Below are 24,821 nucleotides of genomic sequence, written 5' to 3'. Positions count from 1 at the left end.
TTTGTTAGTAAATGAGATAAATTTCATTTTTTACATTGTATTGTAGTTTGCAAAAAACTCTACGACATTTTTGATATTGATATATATGTAAAAGTCCAGTGTAATGTAAGAGTTAGCATATTTTTATTACTTTTTCACTTTTAGACATCTGGAGGAATAATTTGAATGCAATTTGGAATGGAGATAGCTTAAATATATCCTAAGTATCCTGAATTAAGCGAATGACATTCATATTTTTTGTTTGCGGATGAAGTCACGCGCTTGTCCTACTATTTAATATTGTACTTACATGTGAAAGTTTGTGTGTAAAAAAATATGTAAACTTTTTATTTCAATAAAAATTGCATAAGTAACTTGATAAACCTTAGCTTCTAATCTTAAATTAAAAAGATTGTTTGAGTTAAGGAGTCTCTAAAATTTGTTTGTACAATGTGATCATAATTTAATAATTCTAACATTGCTATACTCCATTTATTTGAACATTACTGTGAGAATTAGTTACGGTTTCACGTTAAAACGCCTAGAGAGGTTGCATGATATTTGGCATTCCTATATTTTTATGGAATCAGGATTTAAGCTACATGCAACCAAAATGTAGAGCGCGATTTATATGATTTTTATGGGATTTTATTAAAATCCGGGTATTTCGATACGACTGTCGGATGTAACGAATCACGCGAGCAAAGCTGCCGGTAAAGGACTATATAAATTCGTCTTCCTCTGGGACGTACCGATACTAATTTCCCCTTCCAGCAGTCATGCGTCTCTTAATCACACACCTGGAAGGATTGCGGCTCGCGGCTCCTTCTGGGGCTGTCTCACGCAGTAATTTATATTCACACCGTACACGTTACTTACAAACTTCTTCCTTATTTATTAGTATAGGTAAAGGTGCGCAGGGAACTTAATTAAGGCACCGTCTCAAGGAACGAATTAAGTTTCATATTACCCAGGGGAAAGAGAAATAACTGTCATAAGCAGTGTTGCCATTGATACCAGATTTATCTATCAGTATCGATACAGATTTTAATCTGTCGTTACAGATAACAGATTTTTCTCAAACAATGTAATGTTTATGTTGTGTTCCTTAAAACAGGCTTCAAAATGTATTGTTGCAGGCCTAGGCCTGCAAGACAACAGTCTTTTGTTTCAATGCAAAACGTCAAATATCCACGATAAAAGCCATTATACATGACTTAAAATTAATAATCTGAATTTCTAAGGTTCATTTATCAGTTACTGAAATAAATTCACAGGGCTATGAATATTCTATATGTAAATATATAAATATTGCCGACGCGTTTTACGTCAAATTACAAGTTAAATTACATAATAAAGTACTAATGTACCTGATTAAATGGACTGCAGTTCGTGTATATGGCGATAAAAGCCGAACAGCAAACACCAATTAAAAAAAAGTTTTGGCGGGAAAATTGACAAGTGTCGTGTCTTTTTTTTTAATGGACTTGGGCTTTAGCTATTTTGCAAGTAGGTACCTAAGTGCCATCATTGTCATTTCAAAAGTTGCGTTTAGAAACGTGATACGTGATTCTTTTATTTTTGCAGTCCATTATATCTACATGTTTTATAGCAATTTGTTTTTTTGGTATTATTTTAACGTTTTAAAAATTCATATTAGAATGAAATAAAACTTATAGATGGTAGTTATAATTTGAGTCTGGTTAGTTACAATTTTAGTTGTCTTACGAATAAGACATCGATTTCTAGGAGTTTTTATTTATTTTAGTGCATGTTAGAGAAAAGCACTATACAAGCCTCGGCGTGAAAGAACATTGCCAGCTTCGTATACCTATCCATCTATACATACTCGGCCTGCAAGCCTTTCTTACCCGGCCTCTGCAGTAATGTAGGTACTATTACTATACTTATATACAGATTTTAACAATTTAAACATTTTCTTCTGTAAATTTAAAAACCAAACAGCGTAATAAGTAAATTAAGCACCGAAACTATGGAGGGGCTGTTGCTAACAAAGCAATCACTTCATGAAGAACCATGTTAAAAATTTAAGGTGGACAAAAAAATATTTTTAAAATGAATAAGAATATGTACAAATATAATAAAATTGCTTTTTCTGAACAAAATCAATTAGGTAAACTAAACAAATTTTATGTTACTGATCTCATACAGATTTTATACAGATTTTTAGACTTTGTAATACAGATCTTGGTTGGGGATATGGCAACACTGGTCATAAGTAAACAACAGCGTTGAGAGAGCATTTTTGCTAGACGACTCAGAGAGTGGTCAAAGCTTGAATTAGATACGTCTTCGGATGCAACACCGTAGTAATACCTACTTTGCCACACTTGACATCCTTGACACTTGACAACCAAGTGGGAATCGTGTTTTTGCTACTGTAAGTTCGAGTAAATGCTAACTCATAGTGGGATTTTAATAAATAATTGATTGTCACCAGGCAGGGTGAACAAACATGATTAAAGAAATACTCTGAAGAATAAACTGTAGCGTATAAATTAGGACTTCTGATATTAGAAGGCACCTCAAAATTTTAAAACATGGAAAATACAGTACACTTACATAGTTCTAAGTTAAATGTTTACGTTATAAAATCCACAAGCATTGTTATTAATCGAAAGCTGCTGATTGCGATTACAGAAGCACAATGCGAGCCGTCAACGCATGTGCATGTATAATCTATGTCCCCATATGCAGGTCGAGGCAGAACTTCAAATATACGTGTGATTAAAATGCTAATGTCTGCTTTTTGCCACTACTGGACACCGTTGCCAATTATATGATTATCAAGTAAGGGGAGGGCGTAAAATTCCAGCGCGTGTTTTATCTATGAATGTAGCGTGTGAAGCGGTTTATCGGTTGGTATATCGTAGACTCTTCACGGATATGGATGATGTAGCATGTAATTAACTTGCTTCAATATGAAAAAGTTCCTGCGGCCATAGCACTAGTACATAAGTACTAGTACATAAGAAAAAGAGGCATGATCTGGCTTGGCTGCATAGCTTAACTGGAAACTATACACGCGTTAAAATACGTAGAATCGCCAAGTGTTTTAAAATATAGTCCAAGTCCATTTGAGCACTCAAATTGAAATTTATTAAAGGTTTTCCGCTATGACAGAATATTCAAAATAACTTAGTAATAAACGTAATTATATATATATATTTATTTGCGATGATGTTGAAACTATAGATATAGGCATATCCATATTTCATGGCGCCGCTCTATTTTCGCAAGTTCCTTAATCAAGCCCCAAAAGTGTCACATAAGCGTCTTTTGATCTGTCGTTTTCTAAATATTTCCTATAAATTTGTGTTAAAAATAACCCCTTAGATTGTCAAGTTCGCGCTACAGGAGCATAGGGTGCGCGTGGCGCGTCTATTTCTGTACCGGGAAAGTAGTTTCAGCTCCATTATTTCTATTCATTTTGTTCAGTGACATCTACCAAACGTTCAGTTATTTAGTTCGTTGAACTAGATGGCTCGGAAGATGCGATTGCACAGAATGCGAAGCGGTTTTCAATTGCAAATATATTGGATTCTGTTGTGAATGCCATCGGCTGCGAAGTTAAGCGTTTGAGTCTCAAATAAAGATACTTTTCTTTGAAGAAAAGTATTTAGTATCTATGTAGATAGTAGTAAATCTTTAAGTTGCCGTTGCTACGCCATTGCCGTTAGTAGACTTAAATTGTTGGAGTAGGTACTAAGAAGCTCTGTGTTGCGAAAATACAATAGATACCTAGTAACTAAGACTTTCGTATGTCTGTCTGTCCGGCTGTCTGATCTCCTCTACAGGGACTACAGGTCTCATTTCTCAACCGATTTTTATGAAATATTTATTTTTAATTAATAAGGTTTTTTTTCGACGATTCTGTTATTGTAAATTTTTAAAAATATCGGGGTTGTACGCGAAAAAAAGTTAAGTTAAGCAATGTCGACCGCAGTCAGTACTTGAATGGCTCACCGCCTCATGTTTTCGTCTTTTTGTTTCATTTTTATTTCATATATATTTTTTAAGCAGTAAATAAACATGACGTATACCCATAAACCAAGGGAATCAAAAACGTAAGAAATAGACTCGCGAGGTCTACAAATTAAATTAAGAGCCACTATTTTTAAGTAAGAATTTACATTACTTGGACATAAGGAAACTTACGATAGTCATGATGGTCGATCAAGTAGCGAGCTTACACCCGTGCCTTCAATCCTTCTTACATTAATATCAAATATTTTCCTTGCAAGGGTCGCGAGGCAGGCTGAAATCGACAATGGATGGGGGGACGCGTTTAGAAGACGAGGTTACGATGAAAAAACTTAATCAAGAAGAATAATATTGAACAGAAAGATTCTTCGCTATGCTAAGTACATAACTTACTTACTTATAGCGGTTATATGTAGGATGTAATTATTTCATACATACATGAGTCTAATCGTAATTAAATCGCTAAAGAGCTTATTGATGATTAATAACATGTACGCAAGGCGCTATAGCATTTCTATAGTGTTTTTCTGACCATTCTGGATCAATGTACCAAATCACCCAGATTATTTTTTTACAACAGATCCAAACATCTGCAGCTCCCTATACAGTTTTATCAATTGTATCTTATGAAACGTTTATAGTGATAGCTGTAATTTAATTATCTGGATAAAGTTCAATAGTTTAAGCCAAAGATATATTTTCCACAATTAAAGCGATGCATTTTATTCATGAGGGGATATCATGAGCCTATATTTTTCGGAATTCGGTTCCGATCCATGCCGTATTCGTTGGGGACAATAGTGCAGGGTCATCGACGAGGTCCGGCTTATAGGCGATTGACCGCGTGCTCCGGTACAGATAATCGAAGTCACGACTCCGAACGGTACCTTATATACCTACTTTAAAAGTGTAATAATCATTTTGCTGTTATTATTGTCGGATTGGTATACTTTTTTTAGATACATATATCATTTGGGTAGATATATGAAAAGTCAAACTGGAACCTTCTAGTCAGAATTAAACTTTTTGTACTGTAGGTTGTGTAACTAGCCATAAATCAATCGATACTGCGATATCAGTGCTTCAAAAATACTACAGAAGTGACGCAGGTGCAGCAGTTAAAACAAAATTCTGGGTTCTCGTTCTTTAGTGTACAATAAGACGAAACTTCCTATAAATTTGTTGAAGGTCCCTATTTAAGGGTATTTTTGCCGTACAAATAGGTACTTATAATTTTTCACATTTTCGTTAGGGAATGAATGGCAACTAGTTACGTACCTACCCGACGTACGACGTACCTGTATTTATTTACTAATAATGAGGTGCTACATCAGGTTGGTAAGAAGTTTTACACTTCGTGTACTTATTGTACACAAAGCGTAAAAATTACATAATCAGCCGACGCCGACACTGAGTAGTAGTACGTACAATTCGTTGTCAGTTTGTTCGTGTGGAGAGCTATGCGTGCTAACAAATAGGGGGTTACATGTTTTGCCTTGCCTGCTCTGTTATTATTAAGTTTCCTTTGTTTGGAAAATATCCGGGAAAGTTTAATTGGAAATTAATCACAGAGTGCACACAGCGAATTCACAAATGTGAAAATATATCAGGTATAGTACAGTGAAACCATTTGAGTCCTGCCTGACCCGCCGTAGACAGTAGGTAGGTGCACAATGAATTCCCTTGTCAAGCAATGCAATGTGACTATGACTTTTTACGAAAAGGTTCTATAGTGGATTCAGTTGGTTCGATAGTACCTACATAATTAAACTCAAAATGAATAAATCTTTATTATTATTATCTAGCCTGGATTGATGTCCCACTGCTGGGTAAAAGCCTCTCCCCCATGTCCTTCATTTCTCCCGATCCAAAGCAGCCTAAGGCCAGTCGTCTTAAAAAGAGTAAATTTTAAGAACTTATTTTCTTTAATAATGTTTACTTGTTCTGATTCTACTGGTATTTGGAAAACATAAACACACTTAAGGAAATTATATACTTACCTGAAGAAAATGTTCGAGTAGGTAGGCTGCACACACCATAGGAATAAACAATAGTAGGTACCTACGAGTCGTACTTATCATGCATAATATTGTGCCTAATGTTTGTTTTTTTGCCGGTAAGTGTGGTCAAGACAACAACTTATTTTGTCCGGGTTGGAAAATCATTTTCCAAAAAACGATATTTCCTAGTAGCAAAATTTCCATTCGCGTTTTTTCCCAAATGCATTTTTTTCCAATATGCTTATTTTCACAGTAGCGTTTTTTAGCAATCGGAGTCGACACAGAGAGAGGGGTAGGTTTAGGTTGTGTAAAGTTTGCATCGGCCTGAAGGGCCAAAAATACACAAAAAGCAGGAGCTCCGCGTTAGCGGAGCTCCGTCAACACTGTGTCTGTGACGACTATGATTGGGAAAAAACGCTACTTTGAAAATAAGCTTCAGTAAAAAGGCATATTTGGAAAAAAGCATTTGGAAAAAACGCGAATGAAAATTTTGCTACTACGAAATAGCTAATGATCTAACCAGTCGGTGCTTTGCAATATTTATGTACTGGCCTTATTACATCTAAGAACTGAATGCTTCTTCCACTTATGTTTTACTAATTCTAAAATCTAAAGATAACATGTGAAATAAATAGCTTTTTGTACATTCTTATGCTAAACCAAACGCTACTTCGTCCAAAAATAAAAAATAAACTTGAAACTTGACTCGTAATTCATATCAGACACACAAGTTCGACTTTGACATCGTGTATAACGAATGCGGGAACATTCGTGTAAGCGAATAGAAACCGTGCAGCGTTGCTCTGAGAGGTTTGCGGATCGCTTCGAGCTTGGTCCTCGCGAGGGCGGTTGTATCCACGCACAGATCGATAGGGTCGGAGCCTCCGCGTGAAAATTGCGAACCGTTGCCGGAAGCGTTTCAGGACGTATAAATGTTCTAGAAGAGGACACGGAAAATGATTTTGGCTAAAGGAAAGTCATTTTCAACGGGAATCACTAGTGCACGTACATCTGTGCATTTGATTTCACTTGTCTGTCATTGTTGAATGTACTCAATCTAGAATTCTAGACTCAATCAGTGTATATGTATAATAAAATAAATAGACTGCTATAATCAAATCTACATTTTGGCTTTGCTGGAGCCGAGTTAAAATTTAATTTGCGTCTTTGCGTTTCCTGTATTGACCATTTTAGGATTAGTTGCTTTAACTTTATGTATGACTAATCTTAACCAGCGGCTTTACCCGCATTAGAAATGCTATCTTAACTGAACTGCTATGTAGTTTTCCCGTGCAATTTTTTAAATATCCAAAAACATTGCAACGACAACTTGACGAAAACAGTCAAAAGTTTACTTACACGATTCATGTTACCATGGCAACGTAATAAATAAATGTCTCAGAGTTTGGCCTGAAAAAGGTTATGTTAACAATTTGAAAGGACAACGTTCGCTCGCACAACGTCATCTACTGATTGCAAACGAAGTTAATACGTCTCGTCATCTTGAGAGCTGAGTTAGGTACGTCACCGTTCTTGGACAGTGCCCTCTATTCTTGTTTAAACTTAAAATACTATCCCACGAGAGTGCATTACCAGGATATTAAGTATTTTATGACTCAATTCGGATCTTTGTCTATCTGTACGCCAAGTTTCATGTAAATCCGTTGAGCCGTTATTACGTGATTGAGCAATGAACATCCAAACCTCCTAACATCTTCACAAAGTTTCACATTTATAATAATAAATTATATTATATTAGTTAGGATTGTTAAGTTAGAGCGTTGACGTTTCCAGTGACGTGAGGCGTAGCTAAGCAAGGTTTCCTCTCCGGCTCGTCAGGTGGGGAAAGATGGGGTATAGTTTACGAATATCCTCCCATTTTGCCAATTCAAGGGGTCGCTATAGATTTATTCTGCTTGGTTTATTTTTCTTCTTTCACTTGTTTGCTGGTCCTTTTTTCGCTAAGATTTTGATCTACGATAAATATTGCTTATGTCATGAACTGCCATTGGGATCTCTTAACTAAATGTTCGATATATTTTTGGAACCCTTATGTAATTCTCACAGTAAAGTGTAAACTTGGAAGTCGACTCTTAAATGCAATGCTGTTCAAGTCCAATTGGACGTCCATATGAAATGATATGGCCAGAAAATACATGGAGCGAAAATTCTCAAAATCACAACGCACAACTATACCAGCCAGTTTCAAAGTGCCCGAGCCTTGCGAGTTTTATAATAAGGCCACGCCGTTTGTGCAGAGGACTCTGTTGTTTGTAGCGGATGAACATTCGGGACCCAAACCGAGCGGCAGCGACAGCAACGAAACATTCGACACACAAAATGCCAGTGAATCAGTCGCATCGACCTCAAAAGTGGCTGAAGAGCAAGAAAAATCGCCTAAAAAGAGCTCATTTTTCTTTTCCCCTTCGAAAAGTTGCAAAATACACGGGCGCAGCTTTTTCCGGCTTCAGACAAGCCCCAAGAAGTCGAAAACTGAGGCGACGAGCGACGCAACGAGCGGCGCGGGGGCTGCGGGACTCATCAGCTACGCTCCCGGCTGGTCGCTCAAGGGCGAGCATCTTATGAAATGGCAGGCTTCCGGGAAAACCACTGTCGAGGTAATGATTATTGATATTTAATCGATTACACGTAACAAACGTTTAATCTTGTAAATACCTACTTGGTTACATTTTAGGCAAGTACTTATTAGATACATTAAATAGTAAGGAAACAAATGCCATGTGCTCATTTCAAAAGTAAAGCAAAATATTGAACTTTTCACCCGCATTATAACATCCTCCTACTTTTGCGGAATTAAGCACTTGTAACAGCAATCCGGAGTAGAAATGCATGCAAATCTGTTCGGTTGGTGTCTGCTAGGCGCGGGGAGGGGCCAGGTGATAGGGGTCGTTGTTTTTGAGAAGAAAATGAAAATTTCAATTAAACGTGCCCCGGGTGAGGCATTGGCGCACTTTGTGCGGCTTTGAAGTTTATGTAAAGGTTCATAACCGCTTGTTGAACAGAGCGAATATATAATGTAAAATATAAACTTTTACGTTCAATGTAATTGATTAGTTAGTAAGGTACACATAGTCGTACTAAACGATTTCTAAAAACTTTCGAAATTAAATGTAACTCTGGAGGGTGATTTTGTACTCAAATGTGCGAAATGATCATTCGATAATGGTGTAAATCTGTGTATTGCCACAGCTGAATAATATACAGAAGGCGATCTGCTTTGCTATGGTTCAAATGCTGACAATCGCCTAGAGCCTAAGTCCTAGACTATACTTATCTAGACATTGAAATTGTGTCAGTGTTGTCATAACATAAGTAGGTAAAAAAATAAAAGCTCTTTCGCTGTAACTGTAGCTGCAATTTTCGTTGACTGTCTATGACTAAACTAGCATGGCTATACTATCTACATAACATATTCATACTAAATTCAAATCAATCCAACCATTAAAAGAGGGTAAAATCAACTTGGACGTGTTGTTATGTCTATTATATAGAGCATTTACCCGCGGCTTTGCACGCAAAAACCATGAAGCTGTATTTACAAATACAAGTAGTTTATTTCCGAAAATATTAAGGACGCAGAATACATTTGTGCTACCCCACACTAGGCATGGCCTGTCCGGTGGGGTAAATTTAATTGAAATTCTGAGATTTTGCACAACTTTCCGTCCGATTTACCCTAAAATAAGATCGTTTGATTTTCCATTTTAGGCTTTTCTCCACTTTAGAATGATATTTTTGCATTTATGATTTCAAGAACCGGTTCAGAGTATAATGTACTACTTATTACGGGACATTTGTGAATGATAATAAAGCAATTCTGATGCTTTCTTCCCTTCAGATTATAACATTTGTAACAAGTAGGTATGTCGAAATAAATAATTTAATCAGATGGAAATTACAAGGAGCCTACAGACATTTTCATAAGCATGCGTATATTTTCCAATTTGATCCCTATGGACTGTGATTTATTTCCCCTAGTCTCAATATTCCCGTGCAATTAATCCGCGCAAAGTAGCAAAACCATCAGGTCGGATATTAATCACGGTTGGTTAATTTATCGAGGCTACGAACGGTGGATTCGTTCCGACTTTTGGCCACCATAATAATATGATGCGAATTACGCGGCTCGCCACCCGCGCCTTTTCCTGCAATTTCCTCCTTCCCTCTTGCGAGACGGAAAAGTGGCAAAGAATAAATGCGCTGGCCACGGTATCTATGTAATGTGAGAGTAATACAGCGACATTAGTGCCATTATACTTCGCCCCTTCCCTTGAAGTAAATTCCGAACTTTAGGTTGGCATGCCATAGATGAGGCTAGGTCAGAAGGGCATAGTGATTGGCGCATTGTTTTTGCATCTATATCATGTCGATAGGAAATATTAGGCAAAGCTCTGCAGAAGTGGTGTCACTAGATCAAACCCAAAATCAAACCGTAAACAAACCGCCATGACAACGTCAGTTCTCTTTATGTTTGTCGCCATGACGGATCATGACATATTTATTAGTAACACAACATGATATAATTACCACATAATTACATCGATAGTAGATTCGCGTTGTCATCGTTCATTAGTCGTTCATTCACCATTACCACCTCTCATATTTCGTTTTCTAGTTTTTTTTAACGGCAAAACTTACTAGTCTCTGGCAAAATTGTCCTCCAAAGGACAGAGCCATATTTATTTGAAACAATAACAATAGATCGATAGTAACGATGGAGCTATATTTCCAAAAAAAAAATTGAAATAAAATAATATTATGGCATCCAACGGACATTTAAAAGACATTTAAGACATTCAAAAAACTGTTTAGGTAAGGTAGGTGCGGTTTGTGCTAGTTCTGCATTCTGACGGCAGAACATTGCAGTAACATTCCCTATTCAAAACGAATTCTATTGAAACAGATCAATTGAGAATGGGATTAAGCTTTCAAAAAAGATTTTGTTATAATTATATGTACAATGTAAATCTACTATGTGTATTTCGTAAAGTTACCTGCATCTACACAAACACATTTACACGCACACTCATGGTAGGTTCATTATTACACAATGCCCCCGGTGTCCCTGGACACAGCATTTGAATATGTATGAGGAATCAAACCCGCACCAGTTTGACGCCTGTCACGAGCTGTGGGGTATAACCGGTCCTAAACATACTTCGTTAAGTAAATCAAAGTATACTGAAATAAGATATTTGCGTACATTATACGACCTCGTAAAGGGTTAATTAGGGGTCGGAGGGCTTTCATTACACACTAATTTACTGTTTACTACGTGGAAATTTGGAACAAGATCTTCAATATCTACAAATCACAGAGTGTAGTTACAAGTACATCTTTATCACAATCATCAAATTATTCACGATGCCAACAGTTCTAGTTCATAGCAATCATAGAAATTACCTGTATATTTTCATCTGTCTTCCCTTTTACGTTCTAACCGTACAAATAAATAGACCAAATCCCGACAACTTTGTGTCCCCAAAGTAATATTCCTATTTTCGTTTCCTTCATTAGTAAAGTTTACTCATCTCGACGAGGGAAAGAAATAACATTTATATAGAGTTATCAGTCTCCCCCAATAGTGTTTTCGGTATTGTTTCGTTGGCAAGGACTGCATCAGCCATGCACCCTCAGAGAAATTGCTAGGACTTTATTTATAGAGTGTTCAATAATGTGATAGATGTGTAATAAACAAATTGACTATGAATTGAGATTTATCGCAACCTCATAACAGGTGCAATCCATCTTTTATGGGTAAGCAGGACCTAAACACATCGTTGTTCAATTATGTATATATCAATTCCTAAGAACTATTTTGATTACGTGATTTAGATTGTTGCAATTCACTGATCAGAGATAGATCTGTGCTGGGCTATAATCGTTTATTGTAGCATCAGTATGTATTTATTATGCTTTTAAGTGGCACATAGTGTTCATTATACAAGTTGTTAAGAGCAATAGAGACGAAGGGGAGCTGAATGTTCTGCCGATGACAGCATTTCTTGACGCGCACTCAAAGATGCAGTCAATTGAAATAAACCCGCAACCAGTGCATATTTGAAGCCAAAATATACTTAATGTGAAACGTGACGTTTTAATTAAGAGTTAACTTTGTTGTAAACTAAGATAACACCGCCTTGATGATATTAAGAAGTGTATGATAGTAGTAGAAAATTACTAGGTGTTGTGAATTTTCTTGGTGTTCAGAAATGAAAGGTGATGCATTTTCAAAACAATAGCCCGACCTGTTACTATTTAAGATTTGATTATCCTATTAACTAAATGTATATACCCCCTCCCCTCCTTTTACTCCCCTCCCCCCTTCCCCCTAATAATGCTGTAGGTGTCCATGGGTGGCGGTAATCGCTTACCATCAGGTGACACGCATGCTCGTTTTCCAGCTAAAAAAATTGCAATCAAACCGATATACAGACTTTGAACATGAAACTACCGTGAGACTCACTCATATTAAATATAATGACACGCGTGTGCGCGTGTTGCAGCAGCCGCTGAGTCGCGTTGCTCCGGAGACGAAGGGCTACGGATTAGCCCGAAACATGTCGAGCTAAACTCGATTTAAGACGTGAGTTATCCGGGTCATTATATTTAATATGATATACAGACTTCTAAGGGTTCTCAAAATGTAATCCATATTGATAGTCAAAAGATTAATTTTTTGTTCTGTTGGGTTTTCCCGCACAGCACGACAAACGAAACTGATGGGCCGTGTATATTGTAGTTTGACAGCTAACATGCAGTGACGTCATTCATACCACAGTGACTCGATCACGGGTGAAACCGAAAAATTCGGGAGGCACGATTGGATTGTGGACAGGTGGGCTGTGATGCCCGGGGCACCAACTAAATTGCTTTGTATTTATTTCGGAATGCTCAAACGTACAGGCTTTAAACGAAACTTTTGAAGTAGCTAATTCCAAAATCTTCGTCGTTACAAAACCTAGTTGAATTTTAGAACTATAAGAAATTAACGAGTTGAAAATTTCTTCGCTTAATGAAAGGGAAAATTTAAATACAATATTCGTCTTAACAGTTTTTACTTTAGCCGTCCAATGGATGATTCCTCCAGGAATTTATATGGCACTGACGCCAATCTCCAAAGAGAATGCTGCGGACAGGAATAATCACCAGGAGTACCTACACCTACCTACCAAACTCAGTTAAGGCATTCATTTTTAATGCGGCACGGCACAACCGAAACCATTTACGGGGGGACACAAAACCTTTGTTATTCTTACATTAACGCAAACAAAACGCAATGGAAATGATGTTTTGTTTTGCCATTGTGCACGGATATTGCGGACGCGGGGAGAAAAATAGATCTGAGCTTAAAACCACGCTAACCAAGCGAACGTTAAGAAATCCTCATCATTGCAAAATGTTCAAGTTCTAAATATAGTTTTCATTCAGATCTACGCGAAACGCAAAGTTGGTGCAAGAATACGTTTTGTTTTGCAGTCGTGTATACATGTCATCATTGTAATACTCGTTTCGTATAGCGGACTATGATATGCGATGAAATGCTCGTTTGTGTCAACTTGGTAATAAAATCCAAATGGAGAAGATTAACGCGAATTATTATTGCTACTAGGTACTGTTTAAAGTCACATGGTACTCGAGGTATTGCGTTACAAACAACAGCACGGTCCAGTAACTCGGTCGTGTCAATTAAGGAGCGTCGGACGTCAAATCGTCGTGCGCGTTAATTTAGATTTATTCCAACTGCTAACGAAATTATTGTTAATCGAGAGCTCGCTGTTTGCTGGGCCTATGATTTATGTGGCACGCAGGGACCAAAGCAAATACGATGCGTTTGTGGTGTCATTAATAGTAACAGAACGGCTGATATTAAATGGAAACTATTTCGCCAGTCACAAAGTGATAAAGCGAGGTGCAACCGCGATGCGATGTGGTAGAATTTGTATTGTTGGCATTGCTACTATAAAGGATATCAAAATATTTAATCTTCTTATATAATATAAGAATAGGTAAGTAATCACTTTTGTAACCTTATTGTATAGGTTCTTAGCCATGTTTCGACTTCTTTTGTGGATATCAGAGGTTGCAAAGAAAACGGATTAATTAAAAAACTTAATTACACTTTTTGTTCCTGACTGAACACAATAAAAAAATATCATAGAGGTTTTAATAGTGAGCGTGTTGCGTTTTCTATTTCAAGATATCAGCTTTCATAAAGTAAGTTTCTCGTAAAATTTCCAATTGATCTTGCTTTCGCTTCCAATAATCTGTAACGAGGTCTAATAAAAATGTCAGCAGGAGCAAAGCAAAGCCGAAGCATTTAAGTAGCGTCAATAGTGTCACCCTACGTCCAGACCTGTCAATCTTCATCGTTTTCGACTCTCTGATTCCTAATAATCATACTTGTTGTGTCTGTTAAAATCTTCGTTAACGTTCTTAGACTATTTATGTTATTATAGTATTTTATTGGTACCTAATTAACTCACTTTATTAAAGAGTAAATTGTTACTATTGCATCGAAAGTAAATGCTCATAAGTAATTGAACAAGACTGCACTCTACTATTATCTGAATATTTTTTCAGGTTTATTTTGACGATATTAGGTTTTTTTTTTTTTAGTAAAGACTGATTTCAATGATTATACTTTATATGCACACAGGTATGTGATGAATTCTATACGAGTATACCATGCCTGATCTGTAAAACCGGCCAAAAGCGTATCGGAAACGCCCAAAATAGGGTTCCGTAGCCATTACGAAAAAATAAAGTAGTATTTTTCTATGGATTTCGTATTTTATACGGAATCTTCTAAGTTTAGGTATATTTTATACCTTAGGCTGCTATTTAACAGTAAAACTACTAATAATTCTCAAGCTGCAGGTGGTAGGACCTTGTGCAAGGTCCGCCCGGATTGCTACCACCATCTTTCTTGCTAATCCTGCCGTGAAGCAGCAGTGCTTGCACTGTTGTGTTTCGGCGTGGAGAGTAAGAGAGCCGGGAAAATTACTGGCACTTGAGGTATCCCATCTTAGGGCTCTAGGTTGGCAACGCATCTGCAATATCCCAGGTGTTGCAGATGTTTATGGGCGGTGATGATCTCTTACCATCAGGAGACCCACTTGCTCGTTTTCCATTCAATCGAATAAAAAAAAAAGAAGAAAAAAAAAAGAAAAAAAAAACAAACTTAGCCGTTATAGTTTTCCTTGAAAGTTTGATATACTTACTACCATCCTGAATTTTCCGGTTTAGATTTTAGAGGGGGGGGGGGGACGCTCAATTTTAATGCAAATTTGCACTTCAAAGTTGAATATTTCACAAAAAATCAATGAATCGAAAAATCGTCTTAGAGCTAACCCCTAATGGTTTTAAAAGACCTATCCTACGATACCCCACACTATAGGGTTGGATGAGAAAAAAAATCACCCCCACTTTACGTCTATGGGAGATACTGTAAAAATAATGTTTTTGAATTTTTTTATTGTACCATTTTGTTGGCATAGTTTACATATATATCCGTGCAAAATAACAGCTTTCTAGCATTGATAGTCCGTGAGCAAAGCCGCGGACGGACGGACAGACAGACAGACAGACGGACATGGCGAAACTATAAGGGTTCCGGAGCCAAAATGGCAAAAACGGAACTAATAAGTAATGGGAACGGTAACCTAAATTAAAATACTTATTGCTGATTATTTTTATCCTGCTTACCTACTAACAATATTTTAAAAGTAATGAGCGTATTCCACCTGCAATTTACGGACTCGATATATCAAAGCGCGACCGCTGAATAAAGGACAAAGATTCGCAGGAACCCATTTGTTAGTATTCGCCGCACGTGTCATTAACAGTTCATTACGTTTTGAGTCAGTTTAATTGGCTTACCGTTGGCCAGCGTGCTTTGAATCTGAACTGCTATCAATTTTCTCTTTATATGTGATATGAAATATGACAAATATAACAAAAGAGATGATCCAAGTGACGTAAACGATGCGCGACTAGAATGAAGTGGAACTAAATTGCAAGAAAAACGCTAAGGATTCTATTTTTTTTTCGCTTGTGGTTTAATTCTAGAATATATATTAACCCTTTAAATTTGTTCATCTATTTATTTCATTAAGACCAGCGCGTATCGGGAATATGCGGCAACGTCCACCAGGTGTGCGTTAAAATTTAATTCCCCGCCATCATAAATTCACGTGCTTTATTTTAATTAAATGCGTTGGTTTCCTACAAATACACGTTTCCCGTCCGTTCGCGCTTAATTGTTTCGATCACATCGCATTAATTTGATTTATAGCTTTATGATGGCTGTAACTAGTCTTTGTGGGATCTAAATTGAACGAATTTAATATAATTAAATACGACGTCGTTGGGATGATCCGGTTGAAATATTTCCTATTCTCACCGGCAGGTGTATACAAAATAACGTCTAGTCATAACGTCATTAGGTATCTACCTACATTATGATATTAATATAGTCCATAAGTCCATAACGTTAATAAGCTGATAGTTGACGAGATTTCTTTTTTTGACACCTGAAAATTTCTATAGGAATCGAAAGAGTTTTGCCTCCTGATCACGAAAAAATATTTATTATAATTTATTTCTTCATATTTAAAAAAATACAAGAAATTAAAAATATATATAGCTGAATTTAACAATACTACCCCAGAATAGATATGTTTCCTTTGCCTTTTTCACCAGAAAAGAGCTGTCATAATTTAATTTGACAATGATATTGACACATGACGTATAACGAACGACCGACGTGTTAGTTTTTGATTCAAATAAGATTTTAGCAGAACATCATTATCATCGGCTCATCGGTCATCGTTCATCCACCATTACCTCTCATATTTCGTTTTCTAGAAATTTTTCACCGTACAACGGCAACAACTACTAGACACTGGCAAAATCGTCCTCCGATGGACAGAGCCATATTTTTTTAAAGTAACAACAACATAACAAGATTTTAGCTGGATTCGCGCTGTCATCGTTCATCCACCATTACCTCTCATATTTCGTTTTATAGATTTTTTTACCGTACAACAGCAAGACCTACTATAGACACTGGCAAAATTGTCCTACAATGGACAGAGACATATTTTTCTAAAAAACCAACCAACCAACCAACCAACCAAGACTTTAGCAGCCCGTAGGTGTGATCGAAATGGATAGACCCGAATGGACCGACGAAGTATATACCCCTCCGAAATACACCAAATATTGTTTCGTGCCTAATTGCAAAAATGGTTCATCGAAGGCACGGGATAAACATTTCGTTCCAAATCGCCACTGTTATGATCATCCGCCGTATCTGTAAGAAAGCCAGGTGTCGTATTTATCTGCAGTCCATCCATTATTAATAGCCAAAATCGTCGTAGAAGTCTTATATTTTAAGTTTCAGAGTAAGAAAGAACCAAACTGCCTATGTATGCAAACCACACGCCACGCACAACAAAATTTTGACAACGTCAACGATAGATTTACGTTACCACCTTTTTTTAGGGCTCCGAAGCCAAAATGGCAAAAATGGAATCCTTATAGTTTCGCCATGTCTGTCTGTCTGTCTGTCTGTCCGTCCGTCCGCGGCTTTGCTCAGGGACTGTCAATGCTAGAAAGCTGCAATTTTGCACGGATATATATGTAAACTATGCTGACAAAATGGTACAATAAAAAAATAAAAAATATATTTTTTAGGGTACCTTCCATATAGGTAAAGTGGGGGTGATTTTTTTTCTCATCCAACCCTATAGTGTGGGGTATCGTTGGATAGGTCTTTTAAAACCATTTGGGGTTTGCGACGACTTTTCGATTCATTGTTTTTTTTTGCGAAATATTCAACTTTAAAGTGCAAATTTTCATTAAAATCGAGCGTCCCGCCCCCTTTAAAATTTAAACCGGTTGGTGGAAAAATTTGAAAAAATCTGTCTTTGTTGGACCCTAGCTACGAGTCTATGGTCCTCTCATATGTATTAAGAGGTTGTACTAAAAGGTTGACTGGTATGAAGGGATGATCTTATTTCGGTATTTTTTACGACAAAGACCAAGCAATTATTTTGCATTAATATGAAGAAAAAAAACTGAATAATGTTTATGATCTATTAGGTTGATTTCTGCTATTTTTAATGCTACACGTAGACCGTGTTGGGTCGTTTACATAGGTTTCATAATCGCAAGAATACGCCGATAATAATTAAAAAGTTTCTAGACCAACCAATAAGCAACCTACAAAGATTGCTACCTACGGCGACATAGAGCTCCATAAATGTGACGCAGCTAAGCTTTTACGGGCTAATTCAGTCAGGAGCTGAGTCAGGTGTGAGTCATGCGGCCGCCGGTAGCCTCCCAGCGTCTGGTCTATTTAAGCTGAATCCTGAACGCGAGCGGGAGACTAAAAGATCAGAGATCACTACTTTTTTGGCGATATGTTAGGTAACGGCTTTTGAAATTGCAGATAGTTTTGCATTAAGATAAGTATATAAATGTAAATAAACTCGTGTTTTGGATATTTCTTTACTATCCATACGAAGTAATATATAACATTATACTATTTAACATATTTATGTATGTATAAATCTTTATTGTACATAAAACACATAAGAAAAACAGATAACAATTAGAAACATAATATGTACAAAGGCGAACTGATCCCATTAATATTGCGTTGAACCTGTCTGTGGTTAGGGCAGCAGTTCCATACATTTTGATGCTACTAAACTTAAATGAGTGTATGGGTCTTAAATGGGTCTATGGTTTAGCGAAAACTCGAACTTTAGTGACTAGGGGTCCATATTGGCTCATATACAATTTTATATTCGATTATTTACAATAATATCGCTTTGTAATCATAATCATAATTTCTCCGAAAATTATTTGTTAGATATTTTTAAAATAACTTTTTTTGCTACTTACTACCTACATTGTTCACAATGATACATATTTCGATTTTTTTAGTCATAATTTCAACACTGAGATTTTATCTATATTCTGTACCCATAATGTTATTAAGGAGAATTTCTTTATTTATAAACATATTTCATATAATCATCACAGTTCTAACCTAACCCACTTTTCTGGCAGGATTTCGGTTCTGTGAGGGTCGCAGTTCTAACCTAACCTTACCCACTTTTCTGGCAGGATTTCTGTTCTGTGAGGGTCGCAGTTCTAACCTAACCTAACCCACTTTTCTGGCAGGATTTCTGTTCTGTGAGGGTCGCAGTTCTAACCTAACCTAACCCACTTTTCTGGCAGGACTTCTGTTCCGTGAGGGTTGCATTTTGATTTTGTGAAGGTCCCAATTCTAACCTAACTGGCTTTTCTGGCTTTTTAGTTTTATTTTTAGTTTCTTATTTTGAATTTACTTGTATGTATGGATAGATTAGATGTAGAAGCAATTTTTTATTTTATATTATAATCGCATTTCATCAAGATTACGTGAAAATATTTATATCCCTGATTCATTCTGATTCTTTATTTTAAGTGTATCTTGTTTCTAAAATGTAGATTTAACTCTAGACCTAGCTCTAATCGACCTAGCTATAAAATTTGTTATGGCCGCTTTCCGCTTTATGAAAGGACACACATTGATCGTTCGCTTGTTTTGTATCAATTGTACCTGTCTTCGTAACTTTTAATCCGAAAATAAGTGACATAAAAGTTCCTGTAGGTATAATTGCACAAAGTATGCATTAAGTACGTTGTAATTCATTTTGGTAAATGCATGACAAAAACAATGTTAAAATTTTTTTTTCATGACTCTATGTCATTACTCAATTACTCATTACCTACCCGTTAAAGAGTACCGTGCTGCGGAGACAATCTCGGATGGACCATCAGAATTTCATTCACTAGTTTATTATAAATATCAGCTTGATCGGACACCAGGAAGGGAGTGAAATATTGGGTTGCCAATATTCAATCATTGTATTCCCAACTCATGATTTTCTCTTAATTTTTTTTTCTGAACTTTCATAAAACAAACCTAAACTAACCTACTGTGTTCTATGTATGAAACCATAAGATGTATTTACATTGAGGAAAATTTTTCGTTTCAGAGAAAATTGAGAGTTGGAAAAAAAAAGTTGGCAAATCAAACATTTGGGAAAAATATTTCTGAGAAAAGGCAGGATACCGTACATACACTCATAATCATAAATGTGAAGTTAAATAAAAAAGTCTTAATAAAATGACTGTGGAGTCTGTTTACGAGGAATCTATTTACGAGATCCCGTATGGAAGTTATTATAAAAATATAACGTCTGGATATATCTATTTGTCATCCCGCACTGTCTTTATTGGTTACTAAATCAAGTTTCATTCACTACTAAATCCAACCACAAGTGGTGTTTAAGCCAACAAATAAGCAAAACAGGATGCGTTGTAAGTTTTGTCCGGGCAAACATTAGTTCTGCTAAACAAGTATTTACACAGCAGAGCCAGCCAACGGGCTGGAACTTCCACTGAACACTAAAACATTGTTCATGATACCCCTTACGAGCCCTTAGGATACTTGTACACATCTTTTTCTTGCACTGAAAAGACACGTGTATATGCTATTGTGATTCAAAAAGTATAACTCTATTTTTTTTCAACACGAATGACTTTTCTACATACTGAGGATGTGGGAAACGAGCGCTTTTCGCAAAGTCGTGACCCAAAAAACGTTTCGGTTTATATGCGGTGGAAATACGCATTTTAAAGCATTCTTAACCTACCTACTGGTGACGGATTTTTTTACGTTATACAAAATTATTATTCTTAGCTCAGCTTATGCTAGACAATATAATGCAGTAACATTTATTTTTATTCCTTTTTTTGTCTAGGGTATTCAATCCATACCTAACTACATACTCTGATATTGTGACTAAATTTTAACAAGGTATGAATATTCTTAATTAATTAATTAAAGACCAAAGTGTATTTAAACACTGGGTTTCAATTTGATATTTTTATATTTTATGCTATGACAGCAAGCGTGTACATACATTATGTATCACTATGAAGCAAAGAGATCCCCCTTACACAGTCGCTGGCGCCGGAACAAAGCGACGGTCTAACGGGTCATTTGTCATTTTGAGACTGCTTTTTATTAGTCTTGTCTTGTCTTCAAATTGCAATTCTAATTCAATAAATAAATATCACGGGACAATTCACACCAATTGACCTAGTCCCAAAGTAAGCTTAGCAAAGCTTGTGTTATGGGTACTAAGCAACGGATAAATATAATTATATAGATAGATACATACTTAAATACATATTAAACACCCAAGACCCGAGAACAAACATTCGTATTTTCATACAAATATCTGCCCCGACACGGGAATCGAACCCGGGACCTCAAGCTTCGTAGTCAGGTTTTCTAACCACTAGGCCATCTGGTCGTCAATAAGTACGATAAGACGAAGACTTTAAAAAAAATATTTGAATTAAATCCGCCTTTCCTTTATTGGGATAGAGTTTATAAATACGTGTTTTTGCAAAATTTGAGCCAAATTAAACAACCTTTAGGGATCACTATGATTATACAATTATTCAGAATATAGCTCTTATAGCAAAACAATAACAAAAGTCTGAAAATCTTACTTTTTATGTCTCTTAGTTGTCAGTAGTGTAAGTCTATGTTGTCAGTACTACCTAAAATAATCCCGCAATGCGTACATTTCCCTGAAAAGAGGGGCTCTTCTTATACTATACTGGATATTCATAGATACACAAATTTGAATGGAACACTAGGTTTTTTTAAATGTCATAACGGAATTTTTTTTGGAAAGTCCGATGCTTATTATGATGATGTATTATATTTTTCTACTTAATATAAACTGATTAATTGGTCTGAAGATACAATAAAATTTAATGTAAATATTAAGATTAATTGAAACATAAAATTTTATTGAAGCATATGTTAACCCAATTTTATATTAGGTCGGCGGCCCACTGTACCCCAATTACAGCCACATTATGCAATGCACTGGTAAATAAACAAACATGAAAGTCGTTTAGAAGATACGAAAGCGGCAAATATTTACATACAAGCTTATTACAATTTTCCTCCTCAAATTCCGGGCCTAGTGCAATGAATTTTGGAAATGTTTGACATGTTTATTAAATGCTTTGGCCAAATATTTTTACTTATACTAGCTGCTGCCCGCGACTCCATCTGTGGAGAATTCACCTAACGCTATCCAGTGGGAACTATGCAATTTTCCGGGATAAAAACTATCCTTTGCTCGTCCCAGGGCCAGTAGGTCTCAAACTATCTCTACTTATACCAAACTTCGTTTAAATCGGTTCAGTGGTCTAAGCGTGAACAGGTCACAGACAGACAGATATAATTATTTTCGCAATTATATTGGTAAAGATACGTTATTCAATAATTATCATTCTTGGTTGATTAAATTTAATTCTAAAAGGATACCTACAAGGAATCATGCTTTTATAAATTGTTACTTTAACCATCCTATGTACTGGTAGAAATTTAATTGTAAGAACAATCATAATTATCATTATTACGCACAATCATTTCCGACGGCGACGCTATAAACTCTGAATTTATCATAAAAAGTTGCACATTACGATTGAAACAGCCATAAAAAAGAAAATAAGACCAATCTATTTATATTTGTAACACCAGCTCCAGCAACAAGTCTTGATCGTTAGCGATTAAAAATTTAATTGCATGAGTCTAAAAAATGTTTAAAGTTTTCTCGAAACTTTTGCTTCATATGTTTTGCTTATGTTTGCAACAGGGATGTTATGGAGCTCCGTATCCGTAACTGAAACTATCGGATATCCGAAATAAAAAACTATCTGTAACCGTAACTGAATTCCATATAAAAATTTCGTATGGTTTCGGACAGGGGCGTTTCCACCAATAATGTGCGAGGATGTGTGCAGCACATCTTTGGTGGAAACAGTTGAGCGGAGCGAGGCAAGGTAAATGAAGCGCTATTGGTTAATGAAAAACATATTCCTTGCAACACATCCTCGCACATCTCTGGTGGAAAAGCTGTTTAAATGCGACATGTTGTGACAGATTTTTGATTTTGCCCGACTGAGCCGACATAACAGCCGCGCGCGTCTTGCATAGATGCAAGTTAGATCTATTGTTTATTATTTCTATTGCTAAGTTATAATTTACGACTCGTAACTATTAAAATTAAATTCAAGTTATTTATATTCCTGTTTGTATTTTGTATTTTACGTTTACACTTCTTTAAAAATCCAATATCAATAACCGAAACTGAAACTTTCGGATAATCCGTAATAACTTAACATCCGTAACCGAAACCGGTATTTTGTTTGACAAAATATCCATTTGTGTTATGTATCCATATCCAGATCCGAAATGTTATATTTGCAAACAGGTTACGAAGGATTGGCTAAGTTAAACTAACTGCGTCCCTTAATGGGTCAACAATTTATGACATTGCTCTATGAAAGGTGTTTCTTTATAGGAATAAAAGTGCCAGCAATTAATTTTATGAACGTTGGCTTTCATATTTAAAACTTTAATCATCGTAAACAGATAAGGATCTTCTTTATGTATTATTACTATACTTCCTTAATAAAAGCATGATTATTAACACGCGTTAATAAGTTTTATTCCTTATGATTCCTTGTAAATTAATTCCAAAAATTGCATCCTAGTCTTTATTTTTGTGTGATGAAGATGAGCACCCGTGCAAAATTTGATGTCTTAAGACTTAGCAGTTAAAATTTCGGATTTTACATGTATCCCGTAGAAATATTACAATAATGAGTAGTCTATGTGTTATTCCAAATGTCCAGATAATCAAATAGACATGCGAATGTACTTCCTTAAACAAATCTAAATTTATTCTTATATCAACGTAAATTTACAGAATTACAGACAAATAAAAAAACACAATAAAATAAAAGAAAGTAAAAACAACTTAAACCTATAGGTAACCTACACTAAAACCTAACCTTAAATGTATTTTCTTTCTTTCAAATGGAAATTAAAATGGACAGGACGTGCCAAATTTTATCCAAATCAGTTTAACCGTTTTATCGGTAAGGAGTAACAAAATACGCGCAGCAAACACACGCACAATGTACTTACAAACTTTCGCGTCATAATATCAGTAGGATTCATACTTGTTGCCATACTTATGATTTTGAGGTGTATTTTACAAGAGAAATGCACCAAATCAAATATTGTATCATCTAAGGATGCCTAATTATTTAAGCTATCTTCATAATTAATTTCATTTAAATCAGTCCAGGCTTTCTTACGTGATTAAGTAACAAACATTTTCGCTTACTTATTCATTAAAATACTTATACTAAGAAGTAGGATTTGTAGCAATATGTCCAATCTTATTTAGGTTAATAATTTATAGTTAATTCGTTTTTTTTGTATGTCATATTTTGTATGTTCTTTTATGTCTTTTTGTGTATCTATTTTTATTATTTTTGTATAATTTGAATTTTACAGCGCATTAGTGTACTAACTGTAATACTGTAATTTTTATTGTCAAATAAATAAATATATAAATTAATATTTTTTTTCTTAGTATTCGTCAAGTATCAAAACTGTGTAGTCATCAACGTCTTCATAGGGCGGAGAAACAAGCAGTGGCAAAGCGTTCATTGATGTGGGGCGTCAGTGCCGTGGCGAAACGCGGTGCCGGCCGAACCGAAAGCAGTCCCGGACCGAAATAGATGCGTTTCCTGCACTCACCTGTACCCGGTAGTGCTGTGTTGATACGGAAATTAGGACGAAACTCGACGAACAAACTATATAGATAGGTACGTAAACGTCTTGTGCCTACATTGAGTGGGTACCAAAAT

At 36.0% G+C, this 24,821-nt stretch overlaps 1 protein-coding gene across 8 annotated transcripts in view; it reads left to right on the top strand.

The window, feature by feature from the left end:
• The window catches only part of sick (sickie), a 266,050-nt gene that overhangs the window by 48,497 nt on the left and 192,732 nt on the right, over positions 1-24,821 (top strand). For 2 of the 8 annotated variants that reach the window (XM_074086185.1, XM_074086176.1), the window contains exon 1: positions 8,074-8,602. The exons of the other annotated variants lie outside the window; for them this stretch is intronic. In XM_074086185.1, the coding sequence (XP_073942286.1) occupies positions 8,126-8,602 (477 nt within the window). In that variant the 5' untranslated portion in view covers positions 8,074-8,125. Of the gene's footprint in view, positions 1-8,073; positions 8,603-24,821 lie in introns of those variants that run through there. 8 annotated transcript variants of the gene reach the window in all.

This window comes from Choristoneura fumiferana, chromosome Z (assembly GCF_025370935.1).
Source record: "Choristoneura fumiferana chromosome Z, NRCan_CFum_1, whole genome shotgun sequence".
In the NCBI taxonomy this organism is placed as follows: domain Eukaryota; kingdom Metazoa; phylum Arthropoda; class Insecta; order Lepidoptera; family Tortricidae; genus Choristoneura; species Choristoneura fumiferana.
Note: the sequence above shows the minus strand (reverse complement) of the source record. Positions and strands in the feature narration are given on the sequence as shown.